The sequence below is a fragment of the Lepidochelys olivacea genome (genome assembly GCF_965140295.1).
Source record: "Lepidochelys olivacea isolate rLepOli2 genome assembly, chromosome: 9".
NCBI classification, from domain to species: Eukaryota; Metazoa; Chordata; order Testudines; family Cheloniidae; genus Lepidochelys; species Lepidochelys olivacea.
This window is the reverse complement of record NC_140419.1, coordinates 45,547,784-45,574,610: the sequence shown is the minus strand read 5'-3', so window position 1 is coordinate 45,574,610 and position 26,827 is coordinate 45,547,784. Positions and strand designations below refer to the sequence as shown.

At 41.7% G+C, this 26,827-nt stretch overlaps 1 protein-coding gene across 3 annotated transcripts; it reads right to left on the bottom strand.

Moving 5' to 3' along the window:
• Window positions 1–557: 557 nt before the first annotated feature.
• Window positions 558–26,755, bottom strand: PLEKHB2 (pleckstrin homology domain containing B2). Of its 3 annotated transcripts, XM_084639199.1 has the most exons (9): window positions 26,395–26,755; window positions 18,348–18,371; window positions 15,892–15,939; window positions 15,094–15,246; window positions 12,253–12,355; window positions 11,469–11,508; window positions 7,543–7,632; window positions 6,253–6,361; window positions 558–5,065 (listed from the first exon to the last, which is right to left on the bottom strand). In XM_084639199.1, exons 3-9 carry the CDS (start codon window positions 15,926–15,928, stop codon window positions 4,929–4,931), a joined length of 669 nt encoding a protein of 222 aa, XP_084495325.1. In that variant the 5' UTR covers window positions 15,929–15,939; window positions 18,348–18,371; window positions 26,395–26,755; the 3' UTR covers window positions 558–4,928. The 3 variants fall into 3 exon arrangements, with proteins under 3 accessions (XP_084495325.1, XP_084495324.1, XP_084495326.1); XM_084639198.1 differs by lacking the exon at window positions 18,348–18,371 and having other exon boundaries at window positions 26,395–26,752; XM_084639200.1 differs by lacking the exons at window positions 18,348–18,371; window positions 26,395–26,755 and adding an exon at window positions 25,597–25,639.
• Between the last annotated feature and the right edge of the window lie 72 nt (window positions 26,756–26,827).

The window sequence follows — 26,827 nt, the reverse complement described above, 5'->3', positions numbered from 1 at the left end:
TGATTTCATAGGAGCTGCTCTAGATGTAACTGAGACTAGAATCAGGCTGATGCTTTCAGCCTGAAGTATACAAATCAAAACAAAGGCGAGTGAAATGCTAACCTCACAGGCTACAGTTCTTGATTTTTGCTGGAGAACAGAGCAAAGCGTCACTGATAATTGCTCTGGAAAGTTTGTATGTGTAGAGAATTCCAGTATTCACACCATGGACCTCCCTGTAAAGTGAAACATAGTTTTGTACAAGCTGGACACGTGTCTCTAAGTGTACACCCACTTACAAGCTACCAGAACAAAAGACTTATTTAAGAGAAAAAAGCAAAACAAAGACATGAGCTTACAGTTTAATAAGCACTTTATTGGTAAGAATTTTCACCATAAATTTAGAACTGCATAGTGAGAGAACAGGACGTAAGGGAAAGAGCAGTAGATACAGAGCATGGGGTAAGAACATCTAACACTAAAGCACCTTAGAATGAAAGTAATTTATGTTGATGCTAGCCTCTATTATCTATATATTGTCTTGTGTGTCGCTTCTGTACCATCCATATCACGTGCTCTACATTTTTTGGGGGGGGGGAGGGGGGGAGAACCAGACACATGCTTGAGAAACATATGGGTTAAATTTCCCTTTTGCTTCCTTGTTGAACTTTGCTAGGTGGTGCTAGAAGCGAAGACCCAACAAAAAGTTGACCGTTCTGTGCCATAGTTTTGGAAGCCAGATCCTGCTAGGCACTGGTTAGAATACGCTCCATGACAAACAAAGGAAACGTCATCTTCCCAAAAAACAAACCAAACCAAACAATGCTACTGCTCTTCCCATAGTAATTCTAATCCCCAGCTCTCAGACACATACACCTCTACCAGCTCATTGACACACTGGCTTTCAGACCTTTTTTAAAAAATATATTATATATGTAAAATAAAATGCCTATGGTCTACATTTCCAATTGTGATTTTGGGAGCCCCACTTGAGATATTTTAAAAGTGGCAAATATCCACTTTCCCTCAAAATCAGGCCTCTTATGTTTCTCAAGTTGGGCACTACCCCAAAAACCAAAACAAAGAAATCACAAGTCACATTTGACAACATAGACTCATAGTCCCTGCAAATGTTCTAGTTTAAGCTGAACATACATTAGTCACTATGGACCCAATTCTGCCACCCTAGCGTAGTACCTTACTCGGGGTGGAAATCAATGGAACAGTAGCATCTGTATAGCTCCAATAGATCTACATAGAGCTAGTATCAGGCCCTGATTCACCAAGGCATGTGCTTAAGTGATTTGCTGAACAGGGATAGTTTGAATCAGAGTCTCAGCAAATGCCATGATTCAGACGGCAGGGTCTGTTTAGGACCAAGTTTTCAGCCAGCTTTGAAAATTTAAACCTGAATTAGGACATCATCCCTGCTGCTGCCCTATCACACTTTTCTGAAACAGTAAGCAAAGTTGCTCATTAATGAGCAGACTTTCACAGGTGCAGAGGTCCTGCAGTTCCCGTTACGGTCCATGGAATCTGCAGATGCTTGGCACATCTGAGTTGGTGATGGAGGAGGAAAAAGGCCATTACTGTGTAGCCACCCAGACAATACAATAAAGCTGTTACTTTAATCCTGAGGAATTAGATGCAAGCCAGTGTTTTAGGGAAGTGGATTTTTGGGCTGCTATATATGGTCTCTCTCATTATTAACTGTAAGTTGATGTGACTATCCACCAAAGCCTTCTCTATCTGAGGCATGACATCTCTGCTTAACTGCTCAATGCTACTTTGCCTGGATCTTCCATCATAAGCAGGAAGGCTGTTAAGTTCTGACTCCCAGCACCAAAGGAACCAATATCTTGATTATATGCTCCAATATAGTTCAGTGTGTGCGCTTAACAGCTATAAACAAATGCTATTAATTAGTATAGACAATCAGCTGCCAAGATTTTGTTTGAAAGCAGTCTACTGTAATTGAAGCCAACTGGACCCTTCAGCTTTTCTTTAAGGATTTTCCTTTTAAAAGCATTACTCTACAATGTCTGGGTTATTTTTGTTTGATCATCTTGCTTTTTGATTTGCAAGTTCAAAATGAAAGAAATCAGTGTCTTAAAAAAACTGTTTAAAGTTTAACTAAACTGTGCACATGAAAATTCTAACAGCAATGAGTTCCTTTTGCTTATGGATTTTATTCCTACAATCAGGGACTTAGATACAATTTTGTGCTTTCAGCACAAGACACACAACTCCTATGCTGCAGTCAACACACCCTGTAAAAATTTGGAAGTAACTGCTAAGTTACTAGACTGTTCTTTTGTGTGCTTTGCTTTCACCACCATAACAATCTAACAAAACAAAACACACAAAATTTGGAGTTATATGTAGCTGTTTTTATTTTCTACATGTTACACACAAAATAGCACAGGAATAGGTGATCTATGGGTGTTCTATACCACTAGTCAGATTGGAGAGCTCCAAACAGCGTTCTGTACTACTGTGATACAGCCAGTTCCATGGTAACATCAAGTCTTGCAATATTAACAAATATTCATTTAGGGCCTGATCCTGGGAAGAGCTTAGCACCCTCATCTGCATGAACATCAAGATAATGAGCACACTGCAGGACTGGGCTCTTAGAGAGGATTCAGTAATGCATTTCAAATATTTTGGATTGGTACATGGGCCAGTTTCCCTTCTGGGAAATGTATTCTTTTTAATAGGATTATTCCTCTTTTGAAATGCCAGGTGTTGTTTCTGCACAACATATGTTCTTATAACACACTTTTCTTAGATGAACACGTGCAGTGCCCGTTGAGTTCACTAGGAGCCATTACATGCACATAAGGGCAGAATTAGTAAAATTAAGTTTGTTCCAAAGCCTCTTGAAGTTTATTGAAGGACATTGATTCCAGTAGGCTTTGGTTCAGGCCCATAATTAGCAATACATCCAAGGTAATATCAGTCTCATTAGAACATTTCTTTTCAGGGGATTTTAAAATGTGTCCATTTATGACAATTGGCCCCAACACAGTCACAAAAATTTTGCTCTCTCAGTGGCTGTTAACCTAAAGCTGTATTGCCTGTCTGGGTTGTGCTGTACAACCAATACAGGACTCTTCAACACTTTGGAAAGTTTGGTTAAGCCAAGTTTATTCCTTCTCATCAAAAACTAATATGGCTGCTAAATCCCATCTACTTTCATCTTCCCTGACATACTCTGGCTTTCACACCTTGAGGATCTTAATCAGCTTCCAATTGAAAGCTTAAAGAGGCAAAAGCGTCAAAATATTAAGACAGCATCATTATAGGAAGCTCAAAAATAGCGGAAGTATAAAAAGAAGACAACTTTCTACAAAGATCAAAGCTTAGGCACCCTACACCTTTTCCCCAGTAAGAAAGTATATACATGTCTGCTCATTGGTTCCTCCATCATGCCCAGTACAGTTCAGTTTGAATTATAAAGCAGGACTCTGCAACTGGTCAGGAATGAGAAACCATTCAGCAGTAGTGAACCAGTCAAAGGAGGGAACAGCTCCTTGGGGTATTTTTTAAATGGTGCGCTAGTGGTCACTGTCAGGGATTGGGTTTTATATACACACAACCTCCCCTGACATCACAGCATCCATATACCCACCACCAGGCAAGACCTTGCTATGGGGAACTGATGGGTTGGTAAGGTAATGGACAGGGAAAGCAGATCTGCAGCTCATCTGTGACGCACTGGCCCGTAACATAAAACGCATGGCATAGCCTGCTTACAAGGTTCACTAGAGTTTCTTTCCCATTTCCCTCGATCTGTTTTCGGTCTGCTCCTCCTTTTCCTATTCATCCATGGTCCCCTCCTCAAACCAACTCCAGCTTACCCTTCAAACACACACCTAGGGGTACTGCCAGATCCAGCACTGCAAGGATGAATGTGATCAGCCGTCTTTTCTGTACGTGGTACAAAGAGCAGTGACACAAGAGCTGAACACAGGTCCAGGACCTTGCACACCACAGCCCCTTCCCCACCAATGTATTTGTGACTGGGCATGGGGAAAGAACACCTCTGCTCGATCCCAGAATCTCCCCATCCTGTTTTGTTACCCTGTTTTTTAAAGTCTGAGTCCCAACTGCTTAGAGTCTTGCGGACTAGGTTAAAGAAAAGGCTTGTATTGGTAACATACATTTCTCTCGCTTTACAAGTACTGAAATCATTCAATTTTCTTTTAGCAGAGAAGGAATTAAGGAGTATTTCCTCACTTTACCAATCTCCTTGCTGAGGATTTTGTCTTGTAAAATGGGTTTGAAAAGCGGGCATGCTAACTCCACTGCCAATGTATTGCAATAACCCTCCAAATTTACACATTCATTTACGAAAATTCAGTGCCAGCCACTGAAAAGTGGAGATCACCCTAGGGGGACAATTAATAGAATCCTGCGTATCTGTCTTCTGGAGTGTTTTGTGAAGTCAATAGCATCAATTCCCTGAATATATGACTTCAATACACTTGGCTGCTACTACACTAACATGCTGGCATTAGCACCTGGACTTAACTAGACCATTCAAGGCTTAGAAATAAACATTTGTTCTGGAGTCTTTATATTAACAGTCTGTTCTTAAGACTGGTGACAAATGACAACCCTTTGCTTATAATATTTCATTGGTACTAATGCTGATCATGGATCAATGGGCAAAATATAAATCCATCAGATAGCCAAGCTTCATAAAAAAAGCTCTCTTGAAATTCTCAAGTGCATCTTTAACCATATTTCAATTAAATGGTGCCTTTAAACCTTCACCTTGGGATAGGTAAAAGTGGGTTAATTATAATTATCACTACTAAAAAAGGTATTCCTGCATTTGTCTTATTAAAAACCTTTACAGTAAACAGTACTTTGCAAAATATATTATTGCACAGGAAGAATAAAGGTTTTTTGGAGCTACAAATACGAAGATCCCAAGGAATCTAGAAGACCCAGAACAATGATCCCAGGGCCATTCCAGTCGCTGCTCCAGCGAGCATGCCCAGTGCAAGGTCTCCATCATTGTCACGGTAACGTTCTCGAATGATGACATGATTTGCAGGGGGCTGGCCATAAGGTCCTAGAAAGTAGTAATAGTTTGATTAGAAAGAGTTTGAACGTATGTTTTGATTTTAGATGCAGGCTTGAAAAGCCTACGCATTCACTCACTCTCCCACCCTGTATACTTGAACACTAACAATCTCTTTCCTTGCAGTTGATATGGTGAAAACCAACTCCCCCTTGGAGTTGGGTGCTGATGCCAATTCTTGAACCTGCTAGGACAGAGTACAGACAGCAGCCTTCCCCAACATCACAGAAAGGGAGAAGCATAATCCTATGGCTAGCCCATAGGGCTAGGCAACCAGAGATGTAGGTTCTATTTGCGGATCTGGCACACATTCCTTGTATGGCCTTGGATGAGTTACTTAATCTCTGTGCCTCAGTTTCTCAATATTCAAGATGGAGATAAAATCCCCAACCTCAAAAGAGTGTTGTGGGCTTAATTCATGTATGTTTGTATTTTGAGATCTTCAGATCAAGTGCCATATAGAAGAGCAAAGGTGTATTACTATATCCAAAGCCAACACATCTCTGCATTGGATTAAGTCTCCAGTTACTTAGAAGTCTGCCCTGCAGCTCCTGCAACTCCTCAGTCTTCCTGTAAGGTTGGCACTTGGGAGAAGAGGTCTCTAGGGAAAACCTAGATGCAGCAGGAAGTGCTCACAGCAATTCATTAAGTGGGACCTTTTTTCTCAGAGTGTGACTAAACCAAGGGCCGGCCAAGCATGGTGCCAGAGGGCACTATATGCAAGAGGCGGTGGTTGAGTGACTTAGAGCTAGGGTCCTGACTGCTTGTGGTCTTTAAAGGCTTGGTGGTAAAAAAACAAACTACACATTAAAGCTGAAGGGGAAGATTATGTTCCCACAGAACTTTTTGGGAGCATAGACGTGTTAAGCCAAATCTCTTGGACAAATTCCATCTTGAGTCAGTACAGTCTCTTGCTAATCCCCAGAACAGCTTCAACTGAACACAGAATTCTTCACTTCCTGACTTTGTCTAGTGATAATTACCTCCTTCCTCTCAAAATGGAAAGGTTAGTCCAGTGGTTACGGCAAACAGGGGGGTTCCTTCTAAAAATCACCTACCGCTACATTCAGCATCAAGAGTGATGGCAATATTCCATAGGAAATATCACTTCATAATAACTTTACTCTTGATTAGAAAGCACATGAACCAAGCTGGAAGAAGGAACTGGTATTCATTACCTTGGTACGGATACTGATAAGGAACAGCATAGGCTTGTCCATTAGAGGCATAGATGACTTGAGGACCAGGAGGCGGATATGCACCATTGTACTGCTCGTAGCCATAAACCTGGGGAAATTAAATGCACCTGTTAGAAGATGTTTTGCATCTTTTGGATTTGTTTAAAGTGCTTAGCTCTCCACCCCATTCCTGGTGCGGTTTAGCGATAACCAAAATCCACTATGTAGAAGGCAGCACTGTGCTGTGAAATGGGTGCAGGAGACCTTCCCATATATAGTTTAACCACAGTATTTTGCAAGTTAACATCTTCAGTTCCTGCACCACCAAGTTTAGCCATTGTAGAACTATAATAATGCTGTCACTTAATACACACAAGTGTGGCTGGCCATGGCTTCTATATAATTCTGCCTTGTGATATGATAGAAAAGCACAGCCATTCAGCAGTTGACAAGATGGGACCAGTAATGACATGTTAACATCCCTGATCCCTCATGATATACACCCTATGGCCACACCTCTTCGGAGGCAGTCTTTTCACTAATCTACAGGAATGAAGCATATTGCTCACCGTGACTGTTCACAATCAGAACTATTTATAAACAAGAGATTGTTTGTTCTGTTCCAAAGCCCAATCAGTAGCACAGAAAAGGACCAGTATTTGGAAAATATCATATAGCATAAGTCAGCACGTACTGAGATCAGCAAATATTTTGGTCCAATTGCTGCCCCATCCTAACCCCAGCGAAAAAAGGATCTATCTATATATACACGTATGAGAACTATAGTTACCTGAGTTACTATGAAATCCTGGACACAAAGTCCTGATCTGTTTTACAAATGTCAGCTTCAAGCAGTAAAACCAGGAAGAATTATAAAATAGAATTTTTATCCTGGAAGTGCAGATATATTGTCAAAGCCTTCCAAAAAATTATTGCATCTCTTTGCATTAAAGGTGAATACCCAAGATTAAGGACATATGGCCAAGATTTGTAGAAGTGACTAGGGATTTTGGGGTGCCTCCATTTTTCTCTGCCCAATCTGAAACACCTTAAAGGGGCCTGATTTTAGAAGTGCTGAGCAACCACTATTCAGAAGTCAAGACCCTTTAAAGGTGCCTCAAGCTGGGCACCCAAAACCACCACTCATTTTTAAAATCTTGAGCTTCTTCCATTTAAAAATAAGCTACGTTTAAGAAAAAAGTCAAACCAATAGCACTTCCAAGGAACAGAGTCTGAGTGTTCAATACAGTCTTTTCACACTTATTTTATGCTTCCTTATTACACCCCTACCTCAGGTGATGGGGTAGCGTACGCGGTGTATGGGGGAGGAGCTGAGGAAATTGCAGTCTCATCATACATCACTTCAGAACCAACATAGCCCTAAACATTAACAAAGTAGACAGCAGTTATTCACTTCTTTACATACAAGAGAACGGACTAAAATATGGACTAAACATACAAGTGACCCAACAGTAAACTGAAGTGTTCCTAGAATTCCTGAGTGTATTTATTACTGATACAAGTGTCAATATCACACCATACCTATGCTTTAAATGAGGAGCTTTATTACAGTAGCACACAGTACAGACACCAAGTTTGCAAGGTTTTCTAGAGGATATAACTTCATGGGGTGATCCACAGCAGGAAGAAAGAGGAGAGAGTGCATCACATAATGCCGCAGCAGGAGACCGAATAGGGGAGCAAAGCTTCGGTCAGATCATAGAATCACAGAATATCAGGGTTGGAAGGGACCTCAGGTGGTCATCTAATCCAAACCCCTGCTCAAAGCAGGACCAATCCCCAATATTTGCCCCAGATCCCAAATGGCCCCCTCAAGGATTGAACTCACAACCCTGGGTTTAGCAGGCCAGTGCTCCAACTACTGAGCTATTCCTCCCCACCAGGTCAGGTAGGAGTCAGGAATGCAGATCAGCTCCTTGAATCAACTATTTTCTTTTCTTGGACTCATGTTATTCCCCTTACCTTAATGTTTTCAAGTGATAGGTTATTGTTTTCTTGTTCAGGTTAAATTGATTAATTTGTAGGTGGGGAAGGAGGACTCTTCTCATACAAGTTTATATACACTTTCAGTCGCTCCAGAGTAATTCCCATGAGCTCTATGGAATTACATCAGTACAACTGAGTACAGATGTTGGCCTATAAGGATCAAAGGTAAAGCTCACAGCTGCACCCAAACATTTCATACCAGTGACTTAAGCTTCTCAGCAACCCACACACTTTGCCTACAAATAAGACAAGGACCAGAAAATAGCAGATCTATATTAAAACGTCCCCTTCCTTCAGCTATTTGTAGAAACATACATAATTTAAAACATTACACTGAAGCCATTTTTAGAAGCACCCTCTGCTGAATCTGTGTCCCTTCCAAAGGCAGTGAGGAGGGGCAGGGAAGTAACTCACACAATAACCACTGTAGATTTCCAATGGTTTGTTTATGTTTCAGAACGGCCTTGGGTATTTGCCCATAGTTGTGACGATGCACAATCCTGCTCCTATTCTACCAGAGGCTTTCCAAAAGAAAAAGGCTAGCTTTATAGCTGTACCGTTCCCATAAGCTCTTAAATATTCTCTCCCTGCAAACACACAAGTAGATTTATACACAAAAGGACTTCCATTGAACTCATGGGACTACTCAGATGTATGACAGTTTGCAGGATCAGAGCCTAAGTGACCCAATTGTCGGAAGTGGGAAGCATCCAGCTATTTCTAGTGAAGGCAGTGGGTGCTGCTGGATGCTCAGCACTTTTGAAAGTATGATCACTGAGATGCCTACAGATGGACTTTGAATACTTCAACTTCTTTATCTGAAATCTTATCCTAGAGGTTTAACAGTAGATAGCATCTGAAGGTCACTCTCTAAAGCCTCATCTACACTCGTGGCACCCTGTAGTATATATGTAGCATCACACTGCAGTGCAAGCTGGCTGCGTCCACACTGCAGTGAGTAGCTACAATTAGCAGTGAAAGGCTCTGGCAGCAGGGAGCTGTTGGAGTCTTTCCCCCCTGCTCAAGTCTTTCACTGCAGTGCAGAAAGGCTCCAGCACTGGGACGCTACGTTGCTAAAAATAGCAGTGTAGACAAGGGAGGCACTGCTTGGGCATGTAGAGAGTCATAACCTAAGGTTCTGTCATGTCTTTACTTGCCGAAGCAGTGTCTCAGCGTCTACATATCTGTTGATACCCATGCTAGGGAAGCGTGTAGTGTATGTACTCCACACACCACCATAAGCATAGACATAGCCCAAGACATTAGTTAGAGCATAATTTGCAAAGCTGTCGGCTACCAGTTAGCTTCAGTGTCGAGATAACTGAATGTTTACAAAACTCCCTATATTTTTGAATTCCATGTGCAATGACTGATTCAAGGGTAAAACAGGAGTTCTGTACCCCCTCTGGTTTTCAGAGATTCATTCCTTTTCCCTCTGTTTAACACCACGATGCAACATAATGTGGCATTCTGCACTGTAAAGCAGTTACTTGGTACAAGAAGATAGCACTTTTACCACACTACAAATGTTGCTTCAGGTATCCAAAAACAAATGAAGGATGAAGTGAGCTGTAGCTCATGAAAGCTTATGCTCTAATAAATTGGTTCGTCTCTAAGGTGCCACAAGTACTCCTTTTCTTTTTGTGAATACAGACTAACACGGCTGTTACTCTGAAACCTGTCAAAAACAAATTGTGTCACATGATTGGATGTAGCAGCTATTGTGGCAACGTGCGGGTCAAGAGTATGAAATACGCCTTTGGATGCAGGGTCAGTATTTCCCAATGGAACGGCAGTATTTCAGACACATGGTGTCTAAGGATACATCTACCTTGCAGCTGAGATGTGTGCGTAAAGCAGGGGTAGGCAAAACTTGTGCCAGCTCAGCTTGAGCAAGGATGCTAAAAACAGCAACATGGATGTTGCCAATTTAGCAGCAGTTTAGGCTCACCACCCAATTTCAAGCCGCCCCCCCTTCCCCATCCCCCCCCCGCCCCCCCTTCCCCATCCCCCAAGTGTGATCTCAGGTGGCTAGTCCATACCACCCTTGTGCAGTAAAGTCCACATTGCTATTTTTAGTGTGCTAGCTTGAGCTGAGACAGACCAGGTCTGCCTACTAATGCTGGGAATCGCACCTCCCAGATATCCCCTTAATGTTGTTCTTTACCAATTTGGGGAAAGCTATTGCCAGAAAGTGTTCTATAAGACAGCCTCAAAGAAAGGCAAAAAAAGTGAATCAATGACAGAAATAGGATGGCTAGGCCTTCCAGCAGAGCAATGCCACAAGTTGTATCATAAGCTGCAAGGGTTTACAACTGAGCACAGATCGGTCTTTACGGATGAGGGAGTGAATAAGCCATTTTCATTAGAGCTAAGCTTTAAGGTGCTAACAAAAGGGTTTTTAGTTCCGTTTTCCAGGGAGTTTACAGTGGTAGTATTTAGATACAAAATAGAACACTTGACTCAAAAAAGACAATACAATGTTAACTGCAAATGCAAACTATGCATTTCAGCATGCAGTTATCCAGTTTGAATACATGCATGAAACATTTTTGCTGTAGCCCAAGTTTCTGAAGTTAGTTCTATACGGTATGATTTCCACAGAACTACATAAAGCAGCTTGCAAAGGCAGATTTTGCATCTTCTACAAGTGAGTCTAGCAACTGTGTAATATCTACATAAATGTGGCTGCCACTCATTTCAGCTAGAGGCTTCTCTATACGTACACTCCCCCCACCATCATCTGGCTTCCTTGTAGACTACTCACATCTAGATGGGCCTGATCCCAAGAGGTAATGAGCAGTGAGACAGTCAGACTGCATCTTAACCAGCTACAAGAGAATTCATGAGTGCCCACAACCCCAATCCCCATTCTTGGTCTACAGATCAGCCTTCTCCCCATGACGATGCCTGCCAGCTTTCTGAGACTCCTCCTTCAATGAGCCTTACAGCACAGTAGCTGCAGCACTCCAAAAGATCACTCCTCTCTTTTAACTAGCATGCACAGACACAAAACCCTCCTTCTACCAGAGTTGTGAGCACCAGATCCATGATGTTCATACCCTTTTTTGGCCCAGGCAATCCTGGACAAAGCACAGTAATTCAAATGGGTTCTTGAAGATAGCGTGAAGGAAAATTGCTAGGCGGCTGACTGCCACTCACACACACTCCCTACCCCATCACTATGGAAACGTTCACAGTACACTTACCGCATTTGTTCTAGCATCCTGGAGAGCAATTTTCCACGCCCTGCAAGAAACATTATTTAATGGATAAAGAGATACAAGAAATGTGGAGTAAGGTTCTGAACAAAATACAGTTAGGCATTATAATGTACAGCAGGAGACAAGTTTCAGTAGACAAGTGATATGGTGGGAAATGTATACTAAAGTTACTGTGGGAGACAGGGTGACCAGATGTCCCGATTTTATAGGGACAGTCCCGATACTTGGGGCTTTGTCTTATATAGGTGCCAATTACCCCCCACCCCATCCCAATTTTTCACCCTTGCTATCTGGTCACCCTAGTGGGTCAAGGGTAGCCTAAAGTTTAGGTAGGACATATGCACAAAGGGATTATAGGAAGGAGGTATTAATTCCTCTGAACAGTCCATAAGCTTATGGCAGAAGTAATGTGTGCTGTTTTGGGGCTCCTTGTTGTTCGAATACAAAGAAGGGCAACAAAGAGCCAGGCATTAAGATGCAGGAGACCTGCAGCCACACGGAAGATGGGGCATCACTACTAAAGTAACAATTTGGAGTGGAGGAAGGGAGGGAGACAGAGGTGTCCCCACCATCCCTTCAGCCAAATTGCACCTGTGCCAAGGTGTAACGTAAAAAGAAGAGGAACATGAGCCCATGTCAAAGGAACATTCTTTCTCTCAGCATTCGCCAGCATGCAGCTACCTTGAGGAACTTCAGAATATTTGGGGCCCTTTCTTGGGCTACAAGGAGCTAAGTACAGCGTGTTAAACAACATTCTTTGGAAACTCACAAGCAGTCATCTGAACTTTCTGCACAGAGGTTGATTGTTTTCCCATCCCGACAAACAATCTGCAGCAAAGAGTCTCTCGGCTTCCCCTCTGGGGGCTGGAAATCTACTCCAGAAAAAGAAAGCCAAAATATTAAATGGAAATCTTTTGAAAACAAAATTCTTTACTTCTTGAAGACTAATTAATTCATAATGTCTCAGTCCTTCTGGTCAGGTTTAAGTAAAGCAATGAACTTGCGTTATACAGATGTTGGTCTCCTAGGTCGCATATACACTGCAATAAAAGACCCATGGCACAGCTGCGGCTGGCCTGGGTCAACTGCCTCAGACTGTGGAGCTAAAAAATTGCAGTGTAGACATTTTGGCCCAGGCTGGAGCCCGGGATCCCTCTCATGGGATCTCAGAGCCCAAGCTCGAACATCTACACTGCAATTTTATAGCTCCACAGCCTGAGCCCTCCAAGCCAGAGTCAGCTAACCCAGGCTAATCACAGCGTAGACATATCACTAGGGTAGGGGCTCCATCAGGACAGGAGAAAGTTACTACAGCTTACATTGGCTGCCAGTCAAAAGCCTCTTAGGGAAGGACTCCGGCCTACCAGCTTGTATTTCGTTGTTACTCTATATAAAAATGCTCGGCTAAAGGTTCTGTTAGAGACAAAACTGCACACACAAATCCGTCTTGACCAAGAGGGTAAAAAAAAAAAAATTAAATTCAGTCAAACACACACAGATTAAACTTCAAGTTCTCCCCTACCTGAAATCAGAAGCTGCCTACATATATGGCATCAGCTCAGAAGACCCCAGCAATTTTGTGTTTTAGGAAAGATGCAACAGTTTTTCAGACCATGAAGCCACTTCCAACTTGAAGCCTCAACCAGTTTTAAAACAAACACACATCTCGAATTTAAAAGGCTGCAGTGACAAAGAATCACTTACCTGTTACTAGACCAAGCAGAACACCAGTGTTAGAGTAATTATGTGCTAAGAGCACACTATTTCAGTGAGTATATCCTCTCCTCAACAAAACAGACAAGCTAGCTTTCAGGGTGGATAAAAATCAATTTAAAAAAAAATTAAAATAAAAGATATAAAATCAGATTTTTTTGATAAAATGTTTTGAGGAAAAAACCTAGCTAAAGATAGTTTTAATTAAGATCATTATAGCTCAAAGATCTCTCATCATGGAATAGGGATTATAAATTCTAATTCTATAGTATGAGACAATAGATTCACGTAATATTTAAGAAAAGTTTTGTAAATGAGTTCCAATAGTTCATGGATTAGGGACCCAATTTTATAAGGTTCCACAGGCTTCTGTATAGATTATTTAGGTTAATCTGTCTATCTACCCAATGGGACTCAGTGCTCAGTCTAGAAGATACCATCAGAGATGCTTAGTTTTGCAGTTCTCAAACTGTGGATTTGTCTCTCCAGAGATAACATGCTTATTAACAGCAAAAATGTTTTATTTCTCACCTCTATATATTATATAAACAAACCTCAACCCTATGCTCCCTCTGAAAATTTGCGTACACGGAGTCAAACCCTTACCTCTCTCTAAAAGTGCAAAGAACAGAAGATTGTTGGGAGCGGAATAGATCTGGACAAGGAGAAGAAGTCTGGAGATTAATGTGAGAAGGGAGGGACAGACAGTAGAAACAAAAGTGAAACTGTTTGCGCAGCATATTCCAGAAGTCTTGAGGTCTTTGAGTGTAGCCTTCATTGATTTGAAATCTACCATATCATTCTCTCACTAGAAGGGAAAACCTATAATGGCAGCAGTGATTTTTAGATCACTTTAAAAGTATATACGGTGTACATTCTAAAAATGAAACCTACATTTGAGTTGTGGAGAATATGTATTAAGTTTATACCAGCCAACAAGAATGTACTTTTATGTAGAAATCCATGATTAAATTGAGTCTTCCTGACCAGTGATTTAAATCATGATTTAAATCAAATCCACCCTGCTAGCCTTGCTGCCTACCAGGGAAGGTCACGCTGAAATGTGGGGAAACATATTCATGGGAGTGAATTGCTACTCAACCTGATTCTGCTCAACCAGAGGCCTTAGCCCTATATTGCATAATACAGCCACAAAGGACCTAAATCAGCCAGGAGTCCACATTCCAAGTCACTAGCCAGAGCACAATCCCATTTATAGGCAAGGAGACAGCTGAATAAGGCCTCATGCACAGGGCCCTGCATAAGCAAGGGCCAGCCTTGTTCCGTTTGCTGGCTGCACCGTGAATACAATGGCAGGACAGAATACAGAACGAAAGGAGATGCAGCCTCCCCATGAAACTGTGGAGAGCACTAGACTGAACATCACCAGCTGTGTGTATTTCTTGTTGGGTTGTGCCCACTGAATAGGTGTTTTCTTACCAAATAAAAATACTCTCTACTGCTGGTGTCCTTCTGGTCGATCAAGTATCAAGTGAACAAGTGTCTCTAATAAAAAAAAGGCGTGCTAGAAATGAGCTTGCTAGTACTTGGATGGGGCCTTCCTTCTAGTTCTCTTTTCTCCTCCCAAGCCTCTGGACAGAGCCAGCTCCACAATGTCCATCAGAAGCGCATGACATCAGGTGCATCAGCAGTCTGCTATCGGTACACCCAACTCACACTTCTGCCACAGTGCAGCCCTTTACTCAGAGTTTACGCCAGCAGAATCAGTGTCATATACCACAGGCTCACCATCACTCGAGTAGCGTTTTCTATGTGAATTGCAGCAAATGCCAAGATGATTACCACATGATACAATGCCGTGAGAAGCCACTCCCTTTATTCGTTTACAGATATGGAATCAGGAAAGAAATTTTAAAAATCAAAAAGTACGTTCTACCTCGGCATTCATTTCCCACTCTGATGTTGATGCAGTGCACTCGCATGTGGACTTTATCCTCTATGTCATGCCGCTGCTGATCATCATAGAATAGTAAATGGCCATCAGACGATAGGTCAAACCAATTCTTCTTCCAACGACGTAAAATAGTGCCTAAAAGAATGCAGAAAGTCACTTCTGGGAGCACTGATTGGAAAATGCTCATGTCTAATGCAGCCAAAACAGCTTTTCAATTTGACCCTTTGAACAAGGTATTCTAAGGGTCCAACAACTAATTGCTAATTCATTTTGCATCAGGAAATCTCATCTTCAAAACAAAGGGACAAACAATATACAACGAATAATGCACAATAGTTAGGCCTTATGTGTTATTTCTTATTTAACGATTAGCGTTATGATTGCTAGGGTGTTTTTTTAAGCAAACAACCCAATGCTTCAGGATTCCAGCATGCTAGTGACCAAGTACTACATGGGACCAAGTGAATAAGCAAAGGCTGGTAGTTGTCCGGTAAATTTTCCAGGCTCCACTTATAATAATCCATTGGGTTACATTTTTATTTTTTTCTACAAAGCATTACTTATAGAAGAAGACTACTAAATCAGGCACACTCAGCTATAGCAATGCCTATGTTTCCCATTATTGTAATCCAAAAGGTCAGATGGTGATATTATCCTTACAGAACTGTTTAAATGAGACATAGGGAAATACATTTTTCCCTACTGATTGTCTATAAGAGAAACCGATTCCCCAACAAACAGTTTGGCTGTGTGTAAGTAGGTAAAAAGCCAAGCACTCACTTTGCCGAAGCAGCCATCCACTCTTCACAAATGCCATCTCTGTTTACTCTAGGGTGAGAAAAGAAGGGGGGAAAAAAACCAAAACCATAATCAGGGAGAGGAATCTCAAGGCATCTTGGCTAGCTGAAACACCTTGGTGTATCTAGCTGATGAGTGCACAAGAGTGTCTCCTTCCTGAAATGCATTCCCGTTGAAAGACTACATGGCTTGGATACTGTCTGAACTATTTCAGAGTGATCTGCAAGAGTTACATGAAGACTATCCAGATCATCTTTTGGCAGCTGGAAAGATACCCAATAAAGATCAGTTAATATTCCACAAACTTTTACACTATTAGTGAATGTAATAAAAAATATCCTATGATGTTAGGAGAGACTTTAACTACTAGTAACCTATTTCTGTTCTTTACTAAGTCATGTTATCAAACATATAGATGAACACAATATGTTGGAGAAGAGTCAACATGGCTGGGAAATCATGCCTCATAATCTACTAGATTTCACTGAGAGGCTCAACAAGTATGTGGATAAGGGTGATCAAGTGGATATAGCATATGTGGATTTCCAGAAAGCCTTTGACAAGGTCCCTCATCAAAAGCTCTAAAGCAAAGTAAGCAGTCATGGGATAGGAGGGAGGATCCTTGCATGGACCAGTAACCGGTTAACAGAATAGGACACAAAGGGTAGGAATAAATGGTCAGTTTTCACAGTGGACAGAAGTAAACAGTGGGATTCCGCAAAGATCTACTGTACTGGGACCAGTGCTTTTCAATATATTCATAAATGATCTGGGAAAAGAGGTAAACGGTGGTAAAGTTTGCAGACTATAAGAAATTACTCAAGACAGTTAAGTCCACAGCTGACTGTGAAGAGTTACAAAGGGATCTCACAAAACCAGGGGACTGGGCAAGAGAAAGGCAGATGAAATTCAATTATAAATGCAAAATAATGCTCATTGAAAAACGTAATTCCAACTATACATACAAAATGATGGGGTCTAAGTTAGCTGTTACTACTCAAGAAAAGATCTTGGACACATGGCAGCAGCAGTCAAAAAAGTTAAAACAATGAACTATTAGGAAAGGGAAAGAGAAAGACAAAATATATTGCCACTATACACCCATAAAGCCATGGTACACCCATACCTTGAATATTGTGAGAAGTTCTGGTTGCCCCATCTCAAAAAAGAAATACATTTGAATTGGAAAAAGCATAGAGAAAGGCAACAAAAGATATTAAAGGTTTTGGAACAGTTTCCATATGAGGAGATTAAAAAGACTGGGACTGTTTATCTTAGAAAAGAGATGACTGAGTGTGGATCTGTTAGAGGTCTACAAAATCATGAATTTTGTGGAGAAAGTGAATAAAGAAGTGTTATTTATCCTTTCACATAACACAAGGGTCACCCAATGAAATTAAGAGGCATCAGGTTTAAAACAAACAAAAGGAAGTACTTCTTCACACAATCGACTGTCAACCTGTAGAACTTGTTGCCAGGGGATATTGTGAAGGCCAGAAGAATAACTGGTTTCGATTATGAATTAGATACGTTTGTGGAGGATATGTCCACCAATGGTTATTAGTCAAGCCTCTGACTGCCAGAAGCTGGGAGTGGATGAAAGGGGGAAGGATCACTCAACAGTTGCCCTGTTCTGTTCATTCCCTCTGAAGCATCTACCACCAGCCAGTGTCGGGAGACAGCATACTGGGCTAAGTGGACTACAGGTCTGACCCAGTATGGCCATTCTTATGTTCTCAATATTAAAGACCAGTTCTGAGTTTCACCTGAACTGACAAAAGCAACACATTCCCAACTAAAACTGCCACTAGGAGGCGTGTGCGTCAGCAGGTGACTAAAAATGAGGACTTCATTCCCCAACACGGGTCAATTTCATAACTGTTCCCCTAGTTTTCATGATATTCCATGGATTTCCTCTATTCTACTTCTCAGAATTCATAAGCTACACCACCCCCCTAACTTCCCTATCCACTCAGAACTTCCAGTCGTGCCCTTCTTTCAGTCCTTGCTGAACGCCTGCCGCAGCTATCCAGCCTACAGCAAAGCTCACCAGGACAAAAAGGAGGACATAATGTTAATGAAGAAGGGAAGAGTTCTCCTTTATGACCTCTGTTGTTCCATATGAAAACTGTCTCCATATCCCTCTGAGAGGTATTCTTGTTCCTAAACTTGCACCTATTTAAAATGAAAAGTTCTTATTTCTCTTTAGCTTTTAAGTGACACTATAAAATGCTTGATACTGCATATAAAGGACACTACACTAAACCAAGTTCTATTGCACATTATACTCAACTGCTGGGCTGCTACATTCTGGATTTGGTTGCATGATAAAGGAAATTGAACAAACCTCAAAAGGAAATGTAGGGAGGAGGGGGTTTGTTTTTATAACACAGCTGTTTTGACTGTTATTTATTTTTAAAGGGTTGGGGTTTACTCACCTAGCTGTGATTCAGCCAGAGCACCTAGAACAAAAAAGTGTTGTTTTTCCAACTTGCAACAAGGTCAATCTTCAGGCACAACTTTTAACTTGTAAATTAATACTATGAAAGATGCAGGAGTTTAAAGGAGATTCAGACCCCTTTGAACCTACTATTCAACATTTGGTTGTTATGAAAGTACACAAGAATATCCATTAAAGGTCTCACTGATTTGACATACTTTAACAAGTTTGCTGTTGTCTGCCCCTTTCCAGCTGAGGATCTCAAAGAACTTTACAAAGGAGACTCGACGCCCTCGCAAATTATGGTAACTATCCCCTTTCAGAGATAGAGAAATTAGAACAGCTACCAAAGTCCTGTCATTATAATTTGTATTTACAGATAAAAAAAAAAAGTGCAAAAATAGCTCCAGTATCAACTGCCCCCATGTACTCTCCGAATTTAGAAGGGAAAAGTTCGCTTACGCAGAAACTATCTGTTCAGTTTTAGCTCAGGTCCTTTATTAATATCAAATTATAAACCTTTCCACACATACAAAACAAAAAAAAAGGTTTAAAATGGAAGTCCTAATGAGAACTCAGGTAATGCTTTACTACCCAGTTCTTACAACAAGAATCTAAAATATTCTTAGCCCTGTAAGCATGACATCTGCTCCTCTGCCCCTTTTCTAATTTCTAAATGTACATCCTCAGGTGTCAGACCTCATGCCTTTACTTAGCCCCAGGTATAACTCTGCCACTCTTGACAGAGTGTTCTCTTTTAAACTGTCCAGAACTTTTTTGATCTCTAGCGTATGCCGGCCTTTTCCTATCTGGGCATAGTCTCTTAACAACTCTCAAGTGTTTGCTGAGAAGTAGCTTAACTTGAGCCATTCTTTCCCTTCCTGCTTGTTTTTTTTCCATACAGCCCCCTTAAACTACTAAACCAATATAATCAGAAAGTAAATGTCCAATAACCAAATCAATACAGAGTATTCATAAATTATTATAGAGCAGCTCCATGCCTGTCACAATTCTGTCTATAGGAAAGTGGCACATCTTACCTGCAGGATTTCAGGTATTTTGTTATCCAGGCAGAAAAGACAACAGAACATACTAGAGCAGTTTCAGACATTAAACATGCATAAAGGAACATCACACAATCAGGCTGGGTTACAATATAAGATGAATAGGAGTCATTTAAGATTTTACTATATACAGTGTTCTGAAGGACCAGTGTGTGGACCGGCGCGAGTACCTGAGATCTCCCTGACACAGTTTAGGAAGGCAGCAAGTGGGACCCTGGCATCAAAAAGTTTGAGAAACACTGCTATTTCTCAGTTGGCGAAATTCAAGTCGACAGTTGGCGAAATTCCTCCTAGGTGAGAACTCAATTTTTAAAATGAGGAAAAAAAGTACTGTCATTGTCTTGCGACACATTACATTACAAGAGGTGCTTGAACATACCCTTGTATTTCTTAGTACCTCTGCTACAGAGTATATAGAGTATACTGAACTGTATCTTATTAACTGCAGTTCTGTGTTCTTTAACATCAAGTGGCTAATTACGTTATTACAACATGATCAAAGACTATGGAGAAAGGCAAACTGCTAGCAGATGATATCCCAGCCTAATTATTGTATTCCCAGGACTATTAATAAAGAAAACTGCTTCCACTGTACACAGTCAAAATTCTGGAAATTTGGGATAATGAGATCAGCTTCTAGACAGGCATTAAACTATGATGTCTATTTAAAAATAAAGCTTTTAATTACAACTGGCATTTAAGCCATCTTGCTAGAGCATCCATTTTGATTAGAACCCTTTGTAAGATCATAACCTGCTTTAAACCAGCTCATATCCTGCTTTAATGTGAGCTTAAAGCCAGAAAATATACTTGCGTTACACACCAAGGCTCCAAACCTTCATACACATTTACAATGGCTGGTTTTTATGCATTGCTTTCAATTGAACTAAGTGTATGTGAAGATAATCATGTGCTTAAGATTTTGCAGGATCACAGCCTAAGTTCTCACAATTGTGATAACAGTATCAATATGTCCCAATGCTCCTTAGCTATGCCATCAGCATCACAAATGCATCCCTTTTCCGGCAAGATATCAACTGCTACCATTGGGCACAGAAACTCTTTCTCCACTAATTCCTAATATTGGAAAATCAACAGTTCGCATGTATGTTAGATCCCTTCTATTTTATTAGCTTTTGGATTTGTTTTGTATTAGTAGATCTCTTTATATTTTTCCCCTCCCCCATTTAAAGTGACAAATTGTAACTGATCAGGTTAACATGAAATCTAGAGCAGGGGTTCTCAAACTTTTTTTCCATGGACCATTTGAAAATTGCTGAGGGTCTCAGTGGACCACTTAGTGAGCTTTCCAAATGTTGTCTGTACCATTAGCTAACTACTGTAAAGCGCTTAGAATAAAAGCGCTATATAAAAAAACCCTTAATAATTAACTTTTTTTGTTTTGTTTTTTTGTTGTTTTTTTGTTTGTTTTATAGACAAATAAAAGCACACAACTCAGATTTTAATATCAGTAGTCTTACCTTTCTAATGCGATGGATGTGCCCTCTCCCCCCCTCACCACAGCAGCTTCCAAACTGGGGCTGGGTCTCTCCCCTGTCACAGAGCTGATGCTGGGAAGGAGGGCCATCCCTTCCTGGCAGCCGCAGCCCTGGAGCTGGGGAAAGACACCACTTTCTCTGGCCACCGCAGCCCTGCACATCCCAAATGTCCCCCACCCCCCTCTTCTCACCCCACTGCCCCCTCCCACCTACCCCCTATTCCCCCCAAGGCCACCACCTCACCTCACATGTGCATCTTCTCCAGGGTCCAGGGACCTAATTAGTGGACCCATGCTTGCGCAGCTCCACTAATTAGGTGGGTGGCTCTTCATTTTCTCATGTGCGGCCACCCAGGTGCACACTTTAGAAGGAACTATCCGCGGACCACCTGAATGGAGCTCGTGGACCATTGGTGGCTCTCAGACCACAGTTTGAGAACCTCTGATCTAGAGGTGACCGTAGTTCACAGAAAACACAAGGTCAAGTGCTACTAGAGGCTCTCCATATTTACACTTTATTGCTTATCATCTGGTCTTGCTACTCACTTCATTTTCTAAAAAGAAGAAAAAACAACTTCCTTCCTCCTAACTAAAACAGTTCTATAAAATACTCCAATTACTGAGCACCTGACGATCTTTAATGTACACCCTAATGACACCCATAAGGTACGGCAGTGTTATTATTCCCATTTTACAGATGGGAAACTGAGGCACAGAGAGACTTAAGGCTCAGATCCTCAAAAATATTTATTTAGTCTAACTTCCATTGATTTCAATGGAAGATAGGAGCCTAAATACCTGCAATGATTTGGACCTAAATGTCTTGCACAAAGTCACACAGAAAGTTCCATGCTAGCACCCTACCCACTGGACAACCCTTCCTTTCTAGAGCTTCCGAAGTTCTAATTGTATTTAAGCTTTAAAAAAGAAAAAAACCCACACAATTTTCTCCCGCATGTGAAACGTTTACAACTGAAATACCAATCTGTACATAAGGGATAATCCTGTGTGGTATTGAGTACCCTCAGTTGTTATTAAAGTCAACTGGAGTCCCAACAGTAAACTCTCATGAAATCCCACTGACTTCAGTGGTTGTAAGTGTAGTGTCAGGCAATGAGACAGTTGTTGATACCTTAGAAACATACCCACACTGTTAGAATAATATAGAGTTACCCTTGTGGTACAGAGCAGACATGTTTCTTCCATCAACTGTATATTTATTTTTATTTATTTAAGAAGAGACAACAAACCTTTTGTCTGAACAATTAAAAGCTACATATAAAGTTTAGCGGAGGACTGCTTTTTTAAAAAGATAAGCCCTGTAGAAACTCTAAAAGCGTATCATACAAAAAACTGTTGATATATTATTACCATGGGAAAAACAAACAAAACAAAAAAAACAAAGTGATTGGATAGCAATTGATGATGGCGATAACATTTTGTATTTATACGATAGTTTGCATGTAATCTCATGTATGACAACTTACGTGCTGCAGTAAATTAAAATAAACTAAAATTAATTTAATTAAGTGCATGACACTTACTACCAGTGTATATAAGGATAAGGATCACACAGGCAGGTAGAATGTATTACTGTCAGCACATAGATGGGAGTAGCATTGAAACCAAACAGATATTCTAGACCTCTGGTAAGGAAATTATTTAGTTTTGAGAAGAAATATGATGTATGCATTCAGTCAACAGTAAATTTTAAAATATTTTCAAAATTATAACAACTAGCTTGATAGGATCACTTATAATGGAGTGGTATTTGCCTTAAATTAAAGTGTAACTAATATGAAAACAGGATTTAAAATAGAACAAATTGGGAAGTTTTGTTGACACCTGTGATAAATGAATCAATCACTGAAATCTAAAGGCAATAATACAACAGTGCTCTGCAGACACTGGACATGAATTAACAGCAGCAGGACTGAAAAGAGCTATGGCTGTCCCCCACTGTGAAGATTAGCAGCATTCTTCCTCCTCCTGTTTGCACACGACAGCTTTCATTTCCAGAAACTGTCAATATAATCCAGAATATCCAATAGTCTCTTTTTGTAAGATCTGTACTATTCCCAGGGGCAGATTTTTAAAACCTGCCTTCCCTACTCACATCTGCTTTTGGGAGGGCAAAGAAAACTGGAGGGACAATTAATAGAATTCAGATGGCACCGGTCCCAATTCTGCAACTGGATCTCAGTGGGAATCTGCCCATTCAGACCTAACTGCAGGATCGGGGCCCAGCAGGGTGGATAAAAAAAATCCATGATTTAAAAAAAAAAAAATGATTTTTTTTATCTAAACCAGATTTTTTTGATAGATTTTTTCCTCAAAAGCATTTTATCTAAAGATCATTTTAATTAAGATCATTATAGCTCAAAGATATCTCATCATGGAATAGGGATTATAAATTCTAATTCTATAGTATGAGACAATAGATTCACGTAATGTTTAAGAAAAGTTTTGTAAATGAGTTCTAATAGTTCATGGATTAGGGACCCAACCTTATGGGGTTCCAGGGGCTTCTGTATTGATTTTTTAGGTTAATCTACCCACCCAATGGGACTCGGTACTCAGTCTAGAAGATACCATCAGAGATGCTTAGTTTTGCAGTTCTCAAACTGTGGATTTGTCTCTTCAGAGATAACATGCTTGTTAACAGCAAAAATTATTTTAAATAAATAAATATATATAGAGAGAGAGGTGAGAAATAGTTAAATAAAGCAATTCAAATGTCTGTCTGGTGATGTTCTCCTCCTAATACATCATGGTAAGAAAATCCTTCAAATATTAATGATTAATCTGTTGAATTGGAGATAGATATTTATGAAGTCATTGGGAGCTGAACTGCTTCAGTTATCTTTGGTAAATGAAATAATCAAACAATCATTCATTTTCTGATATAGCTGTAAAACTAATCTGAAAAGTTTTCAAAATCACAGAATATCAGAGTTGGAAGGGACCTCAGAAGGTCATCTAGTCCAACCCCCTGTTCAAAGCAGAGCCAATCCCCATAAATCACTTTAAAAATGTATAGTGTGTACCTTCTAAAAATGAAACCTAGATCTCTGAGTTGTGAAAAATATGTATTAATGTTATAACAACCAATAAGAATACACTTTTATGTAGAAATCCATGATTAAATCAAGTCTTCCTGACTAGTGTTTTAAATCAAATCTGCCCTAGGGCCCAGATACCCAATTGTTCCCATCCATTAGATACATACACATCTCAGTAGTGTTAAGTATTCCTGTGAATGACTGAAGATGGAGAATTAAGACTACAATATAATTAAGGGCAACCAGGGTGAGGCTGGTCCGAAAATCAGGTCCAGAAAGACCTGGTTACAAAAAGATCAGTTTTGGAATTATGCTCGTAGTCCCTACCAGATCTTGCGGGGGAGGGGGGGGGAGGGGGGGGTTGTTTCAGGCTTAACAGCAGTGTTCCTCCCTAAACTTGTTCTTTTCCCACCATGCCTTCCCTTTTCTATCCCACCTCCCCAAATAAAAGTTATAGTGGCCAAATTCAAACATCAGCTATGTCCATTGAAACAAGTGGGAATACTTTGCCTTTTAAACTTCCAAATCCTGCAAATGGCTACATGTTGGCAGACTCGAGCCTGCTGAAGTACACATGCGCCATACAGAGCCACTTTCAGGATCTAGGCTAAGATTAGAAAGGGCCAAAGTCATCCAATTCAAAACCACTGGAGATTCACAAGTCAGAGCTCAGATACAAATGACTCAGAGAAAGAATATCCCAGTTACTTCCCTGTCCAATCCGCCCCCTCCCTTATGCTTTCTTGCTTGTATTACGCGGCTGTGTTTCTCTATTGTTATCAGAAATGGCTTATAACTTTCCACTATTGAACAACTTATACCTCTGCCATCCTGGCTACACTAGGACTATGCCTTGCACCGCTTTCCCAAGTCTATCCATAATATAAAAGCATTCAAAGTCTGCACCACTTTTGTATTCATCCAAAAACATGTCTGTCTGGACTCTCTAACCTCACCAATTATATACAGCGCTATAAACACCTAAACCGGAATGAAATTGTTTACTTTTTTTATTTCAGTGAGGGAGGGGAAAAAAGCAAAAACAAAACAAATAGTTCAGTTTCAGTTTGAAACTAAAGAAAAAAATTTTTGGTTGGGCCACGAAACTGAAAAATCATATATTCAATCAGCTCTACCCGATGCCCTCAGTTTAATCACAAGTGTCACAATATTTGGTGTTTTTCTTAAAGCCCCAGTGCTGGAATCAAGAAAGTGCATGAGAATCTCAGGTTTCATTAAAAAGGGAAATTTCTAGTCCTCATGGCTGAGGACAAGCTTGAAAAAAATAAAGCAAGTGTAACCTAAAGACTCAGAAATCAGAAGACAAATAAAAAGATCCTCACATTTAAAATCTTGAAGCTGTTTGTTTGTTTTTAACTCAGACTCATGATTTTTGAATGGGTGGCAATACCCCTCTTTACAGACATCTCAGACCCTAGGACCTCATTTGGATGACCTCAGCAGAAGGGACACGATTCTCTCCCCCAAAAGGCAGTGACAACACTACACTAAGATTATGGGCAAGGATTATTATCCTAATGGGTAACATGCTGGAGACAAGAGGCCTCTTCTATTCAGTTTAGCTGAAGTTATTTGGCTTAAGTTTTTGTTCTGTTTGCTTACCAGACCCAGTGAAGTGGGAGCTTCTTTCGGATTTAAAGGGAGAGAGGAAAAGTCTCTCCTCTGGCGGAAGAAGGCGTTGGCTGCACTTATTGCAAGTACGCAGTGTTATTGTAGCCGCGTGGGTCCCAAGATATTAGAGACAAGGCAGGGGGGGTAGTGTCTTTGATTTGGCCAACTTGTCCTGTTGGGGAGAGAGACAAGCTTCCCAGCCACACAGAGCTCTTCTTCAGGTGTGGGAAAGGTACCCTACCTGAAGAAGAGCTCTGCGCGGCTAGAAAGCTTCTCTCCCTCCCCAACAGAAGCTGGCCCAATAAACGACCTTCCCTCCCCTCCCCCGCTGTGTCTCTCTTATTTCAAGCAGACACTTAGCATCTCCCTGGCTTCTTGCCCGCTGCTTTCTTCTCCCTGCGCTCTGCCCAGGGCCGGCCCCGGCACTCGGAGCACCTGCCACCCGGGAGCTGCAAACCTGCATGAAGCCTGCCAGGCGCCCTGCGGGCGAGGTCGGGGGTGGGTCAGCAGGAATTTTCCCGGGGCCGAGCGGGGGGCGGCGGGGCGGGGCAGCGCAGGACGCGCCGTCACCCCGGCTGGTTCCAAAACACGTCCTGCCCCTCGGCAGCGCCTCGGTTCCTCTCGCTCCCGGGCGGGCGAGCCCAGCCGCCCCGAGCCCAGCAAGGCTCGCGCCCGCCTTGCCATGGCACCGGCTCCGGGCAGGACCGCAGCCGCGCAGGGGTTCCCAGCCCCGGATAACGCGCAGAGCCGCTGCCGCCCTGACCCGCCCCGGGGCCCGCTCCTACGCACCTGCCGCTTCCTTCAGACCTGACGCGCAACCCCCGCGCAACGCGCCCCAGGCTCCTGCCTGACGCTCGCTGCGCTCATCACCCCCGCTCTGACGTCAGCCCGTCCTGTGATCCGTGAGCTCATCTGATCCTACTGCGCAGGCTCCGGGGCGGCTGGGAGTTGTAGTTTCCAGGGGCAGGATGCGGAGGCCGCGGGCGCTGCCGGGTTCTGTGCACGTGTTGGGAACCTAGTCCGTGCCCGTGGGCCGTGCAGCCCGCTGGATCGCGGGAGTCCGAGCGCTTGGTGGATGCCGCTGTAGAGTTCCTGTTGCCCGCAATTGAAACGAAAGCACTGCCGGGAGCGGGGTCATTTTCCCAGGAAGCAGGCACCAAAAATACTGCAGGGGCGTGTTAGGAGCCCAAAACGCCCCTACGCCATTCTCCTGGATTTCTGT

Excerpts from the sequence above, each read along its gene's own strand:
- PLEKHB2 (XM_084639199.1), bottom strand. The coding sequence starts at position 15,928 with ATGGCATTTGTGAAGAGTGGATGGCTGCTTCGGCAAA. Across the intron at positions 15,247-15,891 it reads TGGATGGCTGCTTCGGCAAA|GCACTATTTTACGTCGTTGG; the intron begins GTGAGTGCTTGG and ends GCATTCTTTTAG. Across the intron at positions 12,356-15,093 it reads AGTGGGAAATGAATGCCGAG|ATTTCCAGCCCCCAGAGGGG; the intron begins GTAGAACGTACT and ends TTTCTGGAGTAG.